The 15,494-nt window shown below is 37.1% G+C and overlaps 1 protein-coding gene across 5 annotated transcripts; it reads right to left on the reverse strand.

Moving 5' to 3' along the window:
* Nucleotides 1-519: 519 nt before the first annotated feature.
* Hsl (hormone-sensitive lipase) lies at nucleotides 520-12,670 on the reverse strand. Of its 5 annotated transcripts, none has more exons than XR_002542159.2 (12): nucleotides 11,995-12,670; nucleotides 11,020-11,206; nucleotides 9,174-9,291; nucleotides 7,952-8,059; nucleotides 6,800-6,990; nucleotides 6,426-6,708; nucleotides 5,241-5,429; nucleotides 4,367-4,591; nucleotides 3,026-3,293; nucleotides 1,870-2,026; nucleotides 788-924; nucleotides 520-690 (listed from the first exon to the last, which is right to left on the reverse strand). XR_002542159.2 is itself a non-coding variant. In XM_022057844.2 (12 exons), exons 1-12 carry the CDS (start codon nucleotides 12,366-12,368, stop codon nucleotides 622-624), a joined length of 2,271 nt encoding a protein of 756 aa, XP_021913536.2. In that variant the 5' UTR covers nucleotides 12,369-12,670; the 3' UTR covers nucleotides 520-621. The 5 variants fall into 5 exon arrangements, 4 of the variants coding, with proteins under 4 accessions (XP_021913536.2, XP_021913535.2, XP_021913538.2 ...); XM_022057844.2 differs by having other exon boundaries at nucleotides 788-913; nucleotides 3,026-3,269; XM_022057843.2 differs by having other exon boundaries at nucleotides 788-913.
* Nucleotides 12,671-15,494: the final 2,824 nt, after the last annotated feature.

The raw sequence follows: 15,494 nt of genomic DNA on the forward strand, positions 1-15,494 counted from the left end.
AGATTGAACAGTTTGTATTAATGCTATGTGAACCACAATTTGAACTCTGAAGAAAAGCATCTATAATAATGAAGTTTAGAGCTGCTTGATAGACCTGGATACTACATAAACTGGTCTGAACTAAATAAGATGTGTGGGTATGCACTGGATCAACTGGCTGCACATAGTATCCAGTGGCTGGCTATAAATTTTTAAATCTTTTTGTAGAGGATAATCTTTTATAGTTGAATTAAAATATTTTAATTGAAGAGAATCAATAAAAGATGATAATGTATCTTCAGATTCCATGAAAGGCAGTGCATTTGTTGACCATCTGAATGACAATCAGCTTCTGAAGGACTGAGTTCCATGAACTTGGATATGCAAAGGAACTGATAAAACTATAGTTTTAACATATGTCCACATGAAAGCATCTAGCAACAAGAATACTCTGATGAAAAGGCTGATTAAAATGATACACTATCACTGGGATCAGATGAAATGGAACTCAGTAGAGGGATGGAGGATGAATGACACAAGAGAACTTAAGATTCTGTAATTTCTGTGTACACAATCTATGAAATATACATTTTATTGCTGATTCAATAATTACCATTTAAATTAGAATGTAACCACATGATGCTACAAGCATAGGAGTTCTTGAATCCTCCTGACACACTGGTTGGATCCAGAGCGTGCCTCCTTGCTCAGCTGCAGGGAGAATAAAACATCACATAATTATCAGGTGGAAACATGCACACTTATCAGTACAAATTTTTAACAACTAAGAATACGAGAACAAACCTACCTGACTGAAGTTAAGAAAGCCATGAGGGAGGCCTTCCATCACATCCAATGATACAGCTACACCAAGCTTCTTCAGTTTCTTGGCAAACATCACACAGTCATCCAGACAAGGGTCCAACTGAACTGACTGCAATGAAACTGTGTCAATATTCTATGCAAATAAATTCATGAAATATTGTAATGAATACATACATAATAATGAATAATGTACTGATGGATTAGTTTTTTTTATTATTTGTGAATTACTTAATGTTAATGTAGGAGTTATTAAGTGTTAACATCATGACAAGGAAGGAGTTCATGAACAGAGATTAAAGTCAACTTGGGCTGGATCTATTAGTTATAAAATACAGCAATGCAAAATGTACTTTCTACACCTTTTTCATGTCTATGTAGAGGAAACTCTGTGCTGTGCAACCAGTTGGTGTTTCCAATGTTACTTTTATATTTTGTTTTATATCTTTTAAAAATTTCCAGCAAAACATTTCTGTGTGTACCACAGCATTTTTTCCATAGGTTTCAAGAAATTACTTCAAATAAATACCAGTCTTAATTTACTAAATAACTTAAAATTCCCATTGCAAATATGAACTTGGTTTATAAACTGTAAAATCTGACCCATGAATTAGAGTTACCAATTTTTTTAACTGTCCAACAGCATAAAGATGTAACACAACTGACAGCTTTACCATTTTCTAAGTACTTAAATCTGTCTTCCCAACACCATTCCATTTCATTCACAAAAACACCATAGATTTTAACAAAGACTTCTACATTTGGCAGTATGCAGTGCACTGTGTATTGGCTGCAGGCGCACAATTGTTATATCTCTGCTGAAAGATATTTAATTAGTTTACTCTGAACACTGTTATCAGTGTTAATACCTATCATCTGCCATATCAATCTCTTTTCTAGCAAGGAATTTTATAAACACAAATACTGCTTGCTCAGCAAACACACCATCCCAGTGTCAGGAAATCAGTCAGCTGATTTTTATCTGATTTAGCTTCTGATCTGATTTAGTCATTTGTTCAACATTTGCAACCTCTGGTATAATGACAATACATTTCTTCCCATACTCACCACTATCTTGGTAGTGGGGAGTTGTTTTAGCACCTCATCACTTGCCCAGTACGGAGACAGATATGGATCTCTGGGGATAGTGAAGTGCAAGTCATCTGAAGCACTGCGCTGCATGAGTGAGTCTAGGGCCTCTAGAGACTCACTACCAAGACTCAAACTACAAAGTACAAAACCGTTTGGAATGCTTTCCTGCTTTAGACACAGAACATAACATGACACATTGAACTACGTTCTGTATGGGTTATTTTCTTCTCTAGCATCATTTCCATTTTATAGAAAGGTTTTGGTAGATGATCCACAATTTATACTTTAATATTGATTTATCTGATGAGAAATCTTGCAGAGCATTTCATTTACTCATATTTTTAAACTTAAAGAAATGCATTTTCCTCACAAAAACTTCTCCAACATTCCAATGCAACATTAAGAACTCAAATCTCAATATGGCTCTTTCCACAGTTCTAACAATGAAATTAGAATGACAGGAGTATGTAATTAGATGCAACTTGAGAATACATTTTTAAAAATACTGGCAATATTTTCAAAAAACAAACTGCACTGCAGAGTACCTTAGAATTCAATGATATTGCTTTTCTTTTCTGCCACTTGAAACCATTCAACCACTATCTGTTGCATCACTATTAAAGATGTCATCCCCCAAAATGACAATAAACATTAATGAGCAAGTTCGTAATGCAACAAAATAACAGCTTTTTTTATAAACAACAGTTGTCAAGTGATCATTACCTTACTTCATTGATTTCATTCTTAATGGGAATCCTCACTTCTTCATTGGTTCCCTGCTGCTTTCAGAGCACTCAAATACTAATGTCCTCACAGTACTAAAGATGGAGGCAGTATGTTCCTCTAAAATGTTGGTATCTACCTACAGGTCCATGTGTCATCACAACAGAAGACAACCATCAACAAGAGGAATGCTTGTAAAAATGTATCTTGAAAAGAGTTAAAAAAATAATTACAGGGAAATAAAATACTGTGACTGATCCACAGTCACTAAACTTCTGGGTTGTTGCAATGCATAGTCTGGTAGAAGTTTACCGACATTTCAGAGGTCATTGCTGCCTCCATCATCAGGGTGACTGATGTACTTTGCAGGAGAAAGAAAAATGTATAATGCTGAATTTATTTTATAAACCTTTGGCCTTGCTTTCCAGCTGGTGTCTGCTGTGGCTCAGTGCCAGTCATGTAATTTGCTATGTTCCCCACAGCACGACCAAGTCTGGAACTCAGTCCTGAGTCCTGTTGAGTGGGCACCTCAAATAAGACATTCTCTTCTACTTTTGGTTTTGAACGAAGCACTTGGATCTTACACCCTTCTGAATCTGTGTCAGAGTCTAGAACATACTTCTCCATGTAGCATTCTGCTGGGTTGGGAGCACCTGCAACATTAACATATTCCCATCCTGCTTCAATTACTTTGCACAAAGTTGAATCCAGAATATTAATGGCAGTATCAACATCCACAATTAGCCTTGAACAAACATCCAAGTTTTTAATATGACTGTATACCTCAGTCAACACCATACATGTTTTACAAATACAATATTATACATAGGGAAACATTTTTTCAGATATTTAAAATAATAAATTTAGGTTCTATATATGAAATATCTTAGATCTAAAACCTATTAAGTTAGTTAAAAATCAACGTTTCTCCAGTCCCCATAATATATAGTGGAAACTAAGGTAAATTGAGCTCTAATGAATATGGAAACAGACAGGAAAACATTTTAATAGAAGCAAGTCTAGATCAATGCATATTACTTTCTGGCGATACATTTTTGTTCCATAGTGTCCTTCTTCAAGTATATCTGACAAGGAGTATATATGTTATAAATGGAGCAAAACCTTTAACAAGATATGTGTACAACAGCAGGATTTGAGGTTTTCAAGGCAATGAGTCTCATGATGGCTGTCTTCTGGGTTGTTGCACTGTGTAGTCTAGTAGAAGTGTACTGATGTTTCAGAAATCCTTGCTGCATCCATCATCATGGCATCATCAACCTGATGATGGAGGCAGCAAGGACCCCTGAAACATCAGTAAACTTCTACTAGACTACATGGCACAACCCAGAAGACAGCCATCTTCATGTGTACAACACTTTAAAGGACTATTTTAAAAAGTAATACAAAGTGCATACTAGTAAAAATTTATCTGTGATTCTAAACATAAATACATAGGATATATACTGTACAATATCTTTCTTATCTAGAAGTATCTGTATTAAATTAAAACCTGTCTGAAACAGAAAATTTTCAGGTTGATTGGGTTTCCATTATATGTAGATTTTACTGTGTGTTAACTTACAACATGCTTCAATTAAACCTTGGTCTCCTCTTAAATGATCACAGTGCATAGAAAAATACTGTGTTTGGTCTGATGTTGAGTCCAAACACTTAGTATTTCCACATTCTATAATAAAATATCCAGAAAAGTACAAAATAGAATGCATTTGTGGCAATGCATATTACCTACCATTGTTTTCAACTGTATGGTCTGCCTCAGCTTTTGATTGCAAGGATGCCAGAGACACTGTTGTCAGTGTGTCAGAATCATTTGACAATACACTCTTGTGGGCTGCCAGCTCCTGCAGATCACTCTCCGAGACCTCCTCAAAGGACTCTGTGTCACTGCCTTCTAATAGTGTCTTTGTGTTTGATGATGTGCTAGTGATGTCATCCTTAGAAGGACAAGCATATGCTGGAACACAAAGGGAGGGAAAATAAGTCTTACAAATATTTCTTTCATAGACCAAGTAATGCAGAAATTCCAGAAAATACAAATGTGTTTGTGTGTTCACATGCATGTGCACCCTAAAAAAACATCCATTATTCCACAGCAAACAAAAAAATTACAAAGAGCTTAAAAAATCCATATTTGAGTTTCATGAAATATTGCAGTAATCACACATGGTTATTATTTTACTGCATGTAAGATAATCTCAGTGATACTATGCACCAGGGCTCTGATGCAACTGCAAATGCATACTACTAACCAAACACAAATGGAATGAAAGAAACTTACTTATATATATGGATCACAGGTAACATAAATATTCAGATATCACAAATTTTATAGGATTTGAGGGTTTCATGGTGGTGAGTCCAAAGACGGCTGTCTTCTGGGTTGTTGCACCATGTAGTTTGGTATCTACCAGACTACACGGTTTAAAAACTCAGAAGACAGCCATCTACATAAACTTTACACAGTAGCAAACTATAAATGGTTTGTTGTCTGTTCACAGTTACTAAACTTTAAATAAAAGTTATATACACTTTATATGCATCATCCATAGATGTAACAAAGGCTCCACACTAATGTTTGCACATGCACATACAGAAAAACACACCCTTCATGCAGCGGATCATGAAGCCAAATGGCAGCAGTGGATCCATTAGACAAAGGAGTCTTGAGGGAGATGGTACAAATGACACCAACACAGGTACATAGGCCAGAAACAACCCATTGGGGACACGTATGCCAAGCTCAATACACTTCATGGTCACTCCAATGTTGAGGTTTGCTCCTGCTGAGTCCCCTGAAACAGTACACACTTAAAACTGGTCCTAAAATTTACAGCATCAAATACTGTTTTTGTCAAGTTTCACAATTTTTGTCTGAAACATTTTATGATGTGGTGAATATTGAATAACAAAAGTAAGAATGTAAACTTAGGTCTTCCTGTGCGTCTGATATAATTTTAATAAACATTCTTAATAAAATCCACTAGTAGTTTATGAAGTACAACTCTTATACTAGTCATCGACAGATGTGATCCAAAACTAGGACATTCTATATTAAGCTTAAAGAATGCCTGAAAATGGAAGTAAAATAGCATTGTCTGAGTGGCTAAACATCATGTCATTCAGGTATATATGGGGAGTGGAGGCAGAGCTCCATGCAAACTCAAATTTGACAGTGGGAGTTAGTGGTCAATTTCATGTTCTGAGCACATCAGCCATCACCCATTAGATATGATGGTGTGTGGGCTCAACAGTCAGTTTGGACATGATTAAGAGAAAAATCCTACCCCTACCAGGAATTCATATCCACTCATTTTACTGACAGTGTGATCACACAACAGTCAACATCATCATCCAGCAAAATAAAGTGTTTTCACTACTGAGCCAATTCTGTCACCCAGGCTACACAGCTAGTATTGTAATTTAAATTAGGGCATAAAGGATTAAAGCTGTTCTCCTGTCTAAACAGAGGTAACTGAAAAACATACAGATGAATTGTGCTTTATCTTTGATTAATATTTTCACTAGTAATGTGGTACCTACCTAAAAGTCCAAATGGTGTCATAACCCAAAAGATCAATTTAGCTCTTCCTTCCACAGAATTACAATCTTATTCAGATGAACTCATTCACAAGGATGGATGTTCAGTCTATCTTCTAACAAAGTACTTTACACATTTATGCCAAGATAACATGTCTGATTTTTATTTGGGAGGAAGTTAAAATCCAGACCAGAGAACTGGCAGTTCTCAGTTTGTGTATAGTTTAAGATTCACACTCCCTTCAACGTACCAACAAGGATGACTTTTTCTGCTGTGGAGCCCATTATGTGAGCATTATTGATAGCCCAGCAATATGCATATAATGCCTCCTCTAATGCCCGGGGGAAAGGCGCCTGTGGGGCCAGTGAGTAGTCAATGGACAGTATGGGCACTTTCAGTTGACATGCCCAGTCTCGCAGATATATCTCATGTGAGCGGGAGCTCTGCGCAACAAAACCACCACCATGGCAGTGGATAATGAGTCCAGGGGATGGAGGCAGCAAATTTGATCCCCGTTCCTTCGAGTCCGCAATCTGCAATAATTCAGAATGTACCAATTGAAACAAAATTGTGTGTTTCTCTTGAACCATTCCACAAATAATTTTTCATCTGGCCCTAACTTACCATGCCCTCTCGCCTGACAGCAGATAGGAAGCGAGCCATTATGGGTGCTGGTCCAAAGTGTGCTGTTGGAATGGGCACAGAAATAGCACATCCATCTGGTGCTATATGCACCAATGGTTCAGGTGGAATACAGACCACTTTGTTAACTGCAACTGCTGGGCAAACCATGCCAGGCAACCGCCCCATCAGTTCTGCGATGCATCAAGTTGCATTGTGACAAATATCATGATCATGTTCTCTGCAGTGATGATGAAAACAAAAATTTGAATGAATAATGCTATTTCAGTTTAATCACACCAACAACAAACTTCACATTTCTTGAATTCAACCTCACTAACTGAGAATTATTTCTCTGCCTGCAGTGACTTCAATAAAAGTGTGTGAAAATTTATTCTATAAACTGACTGCATTGTATGTACCATTTCTACATGCAGAGTTCAAATTCATCATCATCATCATCTGCTGACATCTGAATGTGAACTGTCCTGCACAGTGTTCTCCATTATTCTGTACCCCTCCATAAGCACACCAGTCCTCTTCTTTCTTTTAAGAACATTCACAACTAAAAGTTACAAATGTGTGCATTAGCTTCATGATGCCTGTTTGTTTGTTCATCCATCTGAACATGTGTAACAGCTAAATGAATTTTCATTAAATTTAATAACTGGGGGGGGGTTACTAAAATTTTCTGATACATTTCAATTTTGGTTAAAATTAGACAACAATAATAAGCACTGAATATAAAGTCCTATATTAAGGACCTTACAGCTCTTTCCTACCCTTTCAGTGTCAGCCTCCAAGGACAAAACAAAAATTTCTATTGCAATTTTGTTTCATTTTTTATTTTTATTTTAAATGAAAATTAATTGTTCAATAATGAAGTATACCACCAATGCTGGTGATTTTCAATTCATCCTTACTGATGAAAGTAACAACTTCAGTAGCTGATGATATCACACATCAGCAATGTAACAAACAGCATGTCACTCACTATACAGAGTGTCCCAGGAGGAAAGGTCAATATTCTGGGAGGTCATAGTATCGTTCATTCTAAGCAAAAAAGTGTATATGTACATGTGTCCTTTTCCAAACAGTTTAAACTGAAGAACTATTCTAAAATTACCAGTATCAGCTCATTTGTGTGTTACAAACCTGTATCTGCCAGGTGCCAGAAAGATTTACAGAAATCAACAGAAGCATGCTTAGAAATATTGACAATTCTTCGTGCTCGCAATTCAGGATCCAGCAGATATTTTCCACCTGTAAAGAATAAGATCAGTCATTAAATATACCGACATGCATACTCCCAAAAAAATTAACAGTTTATCATCCTCTCTAACCATATATAAATATGCATTGAGCACAGATGACTGTTAATATTCCTTTGATAGTAATGAAAAAAATATGGTATATAAACAGCGAGTGAGGAGACAAAGAATTAGGAGGGACCAAGTAAAGGAAGATACATAAAAGGGAGTACATAAGAGTGCTTGAAGGATGGAGGATTTTGTTTTGAAAACAGTTCACTGTGGTGGAAATGTCAATAGACAAAGATAATAATGATTACAAAGATAGCATAGATGATGATTCATGTTCAACTGCAAAACTTAAGTATTTCTGTCACTATAATGTACACTACTAACAGTATGTTTATTTTAAAATCAAGCCTTAGAAAGAGAGAATATATATTATGATTATGACTAAATATATATTTACTTGCCATACATATGGCAAGTCAAAGCCCATTACTGAATGTCAGTCTACCACAAACCCGTTTTTCCATAACCCATTAAGTGTTTCTGAGGAGTACCCACAGACTGCCATCATCCTATTGCAACATAAATGGCCTTGCCAATAAGAAAACCTTGAATATTATTATTTCAGAATGAGATTCAAGGTTTTCTTGGTACTGATAATTTGGATTGTGTGAAAAGCAAGCATTCCATGGAAAACCCGAAGAAGGGAAACTTTCAAGGAAAGTCCCAAGAAGAGCAACTTTCAAGGAAGCCCTTTAAGAAAACCAAGGGCTGAGGAAAGATGAATGGAAGTGCAAATCGTATCATTAGAACTGACATTACAGATCTGGGGCTTTCTGAATTTGAAATAAGAGTGTTAATCAGCCTGACCATCTTATAGGTTACCTATGTTTCAGGACAAATTTTGAAATAAGAAATGTGACCTACAACACATGCATATAAAAATTACATGACAGAGGGTTGAATTGTTTACAAGTACCAAGAATCAATCTTTATTACTTTGAAAGAATAAGAATGAAATCTCATAACACAGTTGGTTTCTCTGCAGTCTCATACTTTTAAGACTGAAATGTTATTATATGCATATTATGCTCTCAGAACTGTACTGCCTGGATTACCTGTCCATACAGAGCTGGTAGCTCGAGCCAGTAGGCCTCCATTCCCATAGTAGATCTCACTGAAAGATGCCATGCAGATGGAGACTGTCTTTAGTATTTTCTGCATTGATTCACAAAACTGTAGTAACAGACAGAGAGAAACAGACATCATGCCACTGTCAGACCCAGCTCTGCTATGAACTATGTCAATTTCTGTCACTCAACTTCACCAGGCAGAGGAATGTTAAACAGTGAAGAATATATGTTGGTATCACAAGAATGATAGATAACTATTATACCATATTTAAGCACAAAATTCATACATTCTTTCCAAAATGTTGTGATCTGTAATTGCATGCATGTTTTATGCCAACAACTTATGTGTTAACTGGTTTTAGCTAACTTTCTTTTGTTTACTAAAGGTTAAGGTAGGAGGTACAGTTGTCCCTGGTATTTAGGATAGGGGATTTAAACCCATACACTAAAGGCTGCTAACTATATTTTATATAGGTACTTCTATCTTATCTAGAGAGGAGAATTTCAGCTGACCTAGGCACTGAGACCACTGCTGGGACCACTGTGCACCATGTATCTTTTTAGGTACCTTCAAAGTAAACTAATTGCACTGCTAGAACCAGAACCAACCCAACACACTCCTAATGTCTATTGGCTCTAGCCATGCAGAGTCAAAGGTTTCTATTCTATGCCTAGTTAATGACGGGCACTGACAGAGTATATGGTTTGAGAATTCTTCCTACTGTCCACATTTCCTGCACATAACACTTTCTGAGAGGTCCATGATGTATGTGCAACCTCAATTTACAATGGCCAGTTAACAACTCTGTTACCAGCCTACAGTGTTTAATGTCCAAGGCCATCAAGTCTCTACACAGTTTATCAAAAAAACTTTAAATGCCTCACACCTGGTACCAGAGTCTCTCTCCTTCATCCACTCCTTAACCATAAGCTTACAAACACATGAGATTGAAACTGCTCGTTAGGAACTGAGAAATGAATTGCTCAATCCCTCCCTAGCCAAGGCATCCACATTATATTTATTATGAATGACCAGACTTTAACTATGGGGTTTAACTGTTTTGAGATACATTACTGCAATGTATGGCCAGGCATAGCCAGCTGGATGATGAATAAGCATGTAAGCAGTAACACACCATTGATAAAGTTTAACTAAGCGCATGGGAGTGTAGGTACATATATTCTTAACCTCAGCAGATGAATGCTCACTTTCACGCCCTGACAGCTGTGCCCCACAACAAAGGAACCAGACAACCCACTGGATAGGGGCCTAGGTGGGCCCAAAGCTAGTCTGGACATTGTGACAAAGAAAAAAATCCTGCTTTGTTGGGAATTAAACCAGCCCACACCCTAGTCACTACAAAGTACTTCCCGAAATGATAATTATGATACTAATAACATAAATATGTAATCACATTTACTATCTCGGTCACTAACTAACTAACTAGATAGATACAGAATTGAAGGTTCATCACCGAATTCACCAATGCCCTCCACCGGACATTGTCCTGGGCCAACTATCTCTGTCACTACCAAATATAATATGCCTATTAGTGGTTATTATCAAGATATTAAATTGAAAAACTGTGATTCACTAGTAAACATACTCCATTTCAACAAAAATTACCACAAGAAAAGATAATGTATAATGAAGTCCTAACTATTACTACTGCTACTACTCCAACCTCAAAAGTATGATAATTTGCCATGTTAGCACAGTAAACATCTAAATGACCAATTCCATCCTGATTTCTATGACAACTAATGTAATGTTTCAGAAAAATAAGTTTGATTATGGTCAAACAGTAGAATATTCAAACTATTCCTATACCTGGAACCCCAGACAGCGGCCATAGAAGCAGTACATGTTGATGCTCTCCACACGGTTCAATAAATCTTCTGTGGAATGTTGTTCATCTGGGAATAGCTGACTCTCTGTGCTCCAAGACAAGAGTGTCTGGAGATGTGCCATGCATGTTCCTAGAGATGCCAGTAAGTGGCTACATGCCTCCACCTCCCTGCATTATTCAGTTAATATATTACATTTTTCTGCAAGGCTTGTCACTTAAAAAGTAGATAATACATAATGTTAAAGTAATCACATGTGCTTAAGTGCCCAACCTCAGCATAAGCTAGGATAGGAATTTATCAGAATGTCTTGAAATGTAGCACTGAAGAAAATAACAACATACTCATCTGACTTATGCTAATCATTGTAATAATATTAGGTAAAAGAATATAAACTATGTAGTTTCATCCAGACCTACATTTCTTCATCTTTCTTAAGCCCAAATATAACACCCAGTACCTCATTATCAAAACACCTTCAGTCCGACTTTCTCTCAAAGTCAGAGACCATGCTTTATATGCAAATATACTACATACTTTTATAAAAACAAGTAGCATATCTGAAACCTTGTGGCAGCACATTAGTATGCTGCAGCACATCGGTTGTGCAAGTCTTAAGTAAGATATAAAATAATAGTTTTACTTTTACCTTATATAAACGTGGCTGTCACTATAAGACACCTGATGAACCTCTATTACTTCAATTATTTATACTTATTTAACAATGTTTTTTAGAAGCATTGAATGGGAGGATAATTGTGAACAATGAATTGGAAAAAATGTGGAAGGCAGCAGTAGTGCCCTAATTGAAGGTGCAACCTCTGCATTTGTTTGGAGGTACTGGGGAAACAAACGAAAAACCCCCAGTGAAGATAGCCGGTCTTCGAGCCGAGATTTAAATCCGCGGCCTCCTGAATACGAAGCAAAAGTGTTTACCACTCGACCACGATGTTGTTACCTCATATAGAAGGTCTTCCTGAACAAGAATGAATCTCGGCTGTCACACACCAGCCTGCTTAGCTTAACACCATGCTGCACACACTTGTCGATCACAGACACAAAGCTACGATATCCATTACCAGGCGTGCCTTCATCAAAGTCATACAGTGGAGCTATTTTCCTAACATCATCCACCATTGGTATGATCATGTCCACCTGGTCTATTAGTGCCAGGAATCCAGCATTCAGCCTCTGTCCACTTTCACTCTCGTCCTGTTGAAAGAACTGTGCATTGTTCGTGCAGAGGTCCTTCAGAACACGGTACATCGCATAGAATGGTGAGGAAGATGCCTCAACTGACGCACAACTAGCATACTCTTCACTGTCAGTCATAATTATTAATGTGACATCTGAACACCAAAAAAAAAAAAAAAAAAAGCCTACACTTCCATATGCAGGAAGTTTGTCTTTCAGTTATTAACGTATATAGATATTCATTACAATATACTCTGTCTGTTCCATGGTGTTCAACGGTTCCTGATGACACGTTCACTACATATGAGGCATTATTTACAGGAGATTCGCACACCTTCCACTAAATATTTCACGTCACTTTGAAGTTTGTCCTTTGCTTACTTATGATTGGATCCATGCCTAGAATATACTGACGAAGTATTCCATGACTCTCTTACTAATCTGTGCGCAAACTCTCGGAAAGCTCCCGATTGAGTGGACTGGTTGTGGTCACAGTGGCACCAACATCGGTCGATTCGGCCGTCGGCCGAACTCGCCCGATCTTTTCAAACCTGTTGGAAGGCACGTGCGTGGTCTCAGTGCAACCGATCTCATCGGCCGATGTATGATTCATGTGAGAGATATAAAGATGGACTGTGAAAAATTGATAAGTTTCGTGCAAGAAAGAAGAAGTTTGTGGGATCCGCGATGTGGTCAGTATCATAATTGAGATGTAGCTCGGAAGCTGTGGATTGAGATCGCCACTTCATTGGAAACTACAAGTAAGTACTGAAATTATTAACATACACAGATATACAACCATCACACATTATAATTAATTATTAATTCAACCATCATGCAGTGTGTTAACAGTTGAATTGTCATTCCTGAAATAATTAACGTAACCAACAAAGTTTTAAGGTACATTTGTGACAAAAAAATATTGTTTAAATGCATCGCGAATTTCATAAGCTCTCCGTGATGACCGATTGAAACGTCTTGTAGAGTTGGCCTGGTCACTATCATTGTTTTCATGGGTTGCGTTGGTATCTGATAATACAGACTCACTTATTCCTTCTGTATCGATTACGATATTGTGCAATAAGCAAACGCACTTGACAACAGTATCAACGTGATCTGGATGTAGTTGTAGTTCCGTCTTGAGGCATCTCCATTTGCTTACTAAGATACCGAAGGCACATTCGATTGAGCGTCTAGCTCTACTCAGGCGATAATTGAAAATCTCAGTTTCGTGATCATTATTGTTTCCAATAGGATACCGTCTCATCAAATATTCCTTTAGTGGATATCCTTGATCACCAAGCAATACATGAGGCACACAAACATTTGTTCCTGGCAGTGGTTTATTGGGTGGTACGTTGAATGAATTATTTTCCAAATGATGATAGACACCAGTTTCCATGAAAACACCACTATCGCTCCGTCATCCATATGCTCCTACATCCACGGTTATAAATTTATATTTAGCGTCTGCGATGCCTTGAAGATGGATGGAGAAAATTTTTTTGTAGTTATAAAACATGGAGCCAGATTTAGGGGGACATTTTATGCGGACGTGTTTCCCGTCATTGCTTCCTACACAATTTGGAAAATTCCACAAACGCTCATAATCACTTGAAATATTGTAAAAATATTCAACAGATGGAGGAGGCATGTGTTTTTTTATGGAATGCCATCCAAATGGCTTCACATGTTTCATAAATGATGCTGGCGATTGTATTATGAGCAATCCTGAATGAGAATCCCAATGATCTGAAGGCTATTCCCATTGATAAAAACCTGAAACAAAATAATACATCACTTATAAAATAGTATGTATTGTTATTGTTATATTATTGTTTGAAGAGTATTGTAGGAATGATTCATTGACAATAATTACTTGTATACCTTGTAATCCTATCTCCAATTCATTTATTATTTTTTCAGGTGACTGCGTTAAAACGAAATGGCAACATTGGAAGACACTCATCGTCGAGAATTCGGAAGGACCAACCTACCAACAGGTTCTGAGGATAACGAGTCGAAATGGAAGTTTTTCCAGCAAATGAATTTTTTGCAAGACACCTATGCCTCAAGGCGTCTCGCTTCAAATATTCCCAGACCTCAAAAAGGCGACTCAAGCGACTTCACGATTACCGCAAATCAACCAGATCTTCAGACATCAGACACGGAAAATGAGTCACTTGAAGGGGATTCACATACTGAACAGGCTGTTGATGAAAGTACCCCCTCCGTGATTACACATAAACATGCAACACCCGAAAAGCCATTCGAATCGCCGAAGAAGAGACATCGAGTGAAAAAAGATCCCATACATGATCTGGTAGAGTTGGAAAAAGTCAAAGTGGCACGCTTGAAAGGAATCAGTGCCCACAAAGAAAGGATTATTGAGGAAGACGAAGACTCCCACATTTACGTGCCATACCACAACACCAAAAATTACTCACCCGCATCAAATTACAGCAGGTCCTAATTCAAGATCAAAGATTGGTTCACCACTTCCCACCATCATTAGATGGTTCACCATCTTCAAGCACTCCTTCACCAAGTCCATCAGGCTCAGGGAACTGGGGCCTCAGCAATGTTACTGACACACAGATGGGCAATATGTCCGAAGGAATTCACACCCTTCAACAACTTGAAAATGCTAAAAATACCGTCTCAGATGGTCTCACTGAATTTTAAGTTTCAAAGAATAACATACAGACCTCATCTCGGAAAATATTGAAAATTGCACTATTCGTGTTTTGGATTCATCTGTATTTGTGTTATCAATCATAGAATTTAATTTGTAACTTTGCAATAAAATCGTTTTCATTCATTGTATTTACACTATTATTTCTGTAAAAACTATATCATCTTTAACATTAACCTTAATTGTAGAATAAATTAAAATTATTTAATATACCTACAATTAATTGAAACTAATTAGAAGATACAAATGAGTCAAGAATATATAATTCAAAAATAACTTACCTTAAGGTTACCACAAGCCTCTCTTCTGGCGAAATGCATTTTCGGAAGTTCGATTGCTTCGCAATAAGATCACGAATCGACTCTTGTATGTAGTAGAAAGTTTCCTCCTTCATTCTCATATACTCGTAAAATTTGTCCGCTTGTTCAAGCAATTGAGGAAAGAGTGTATGATACTCGCCGCGTTCTTCTCGAGATACATAAATATCATTCACGTGGAATCTTTTTCTTTTTAATAACAAATATCTTAACACAGAACTCATCTCAAAACACAGAAGTGTTGGAACGTCC

This window comes from Zootermopsis nevadensis, unplaced genomic scaffold, assembly GCF_977971745.1.
Source record: "Zootermopsis nevadensis isolate Lab colony 2312 unplaced genomic scaffold, Znev_1.0 Znev_ptg000020l, whole genome shotgun sequence".
In the NCBI taxonomy this organism is placed as follows: Eukaryota; Metazoa; Arthropoda; class Insecta; order Blattodea; family Termopsidae; genus Zootermopsis; species Zootermopsis nevadensis.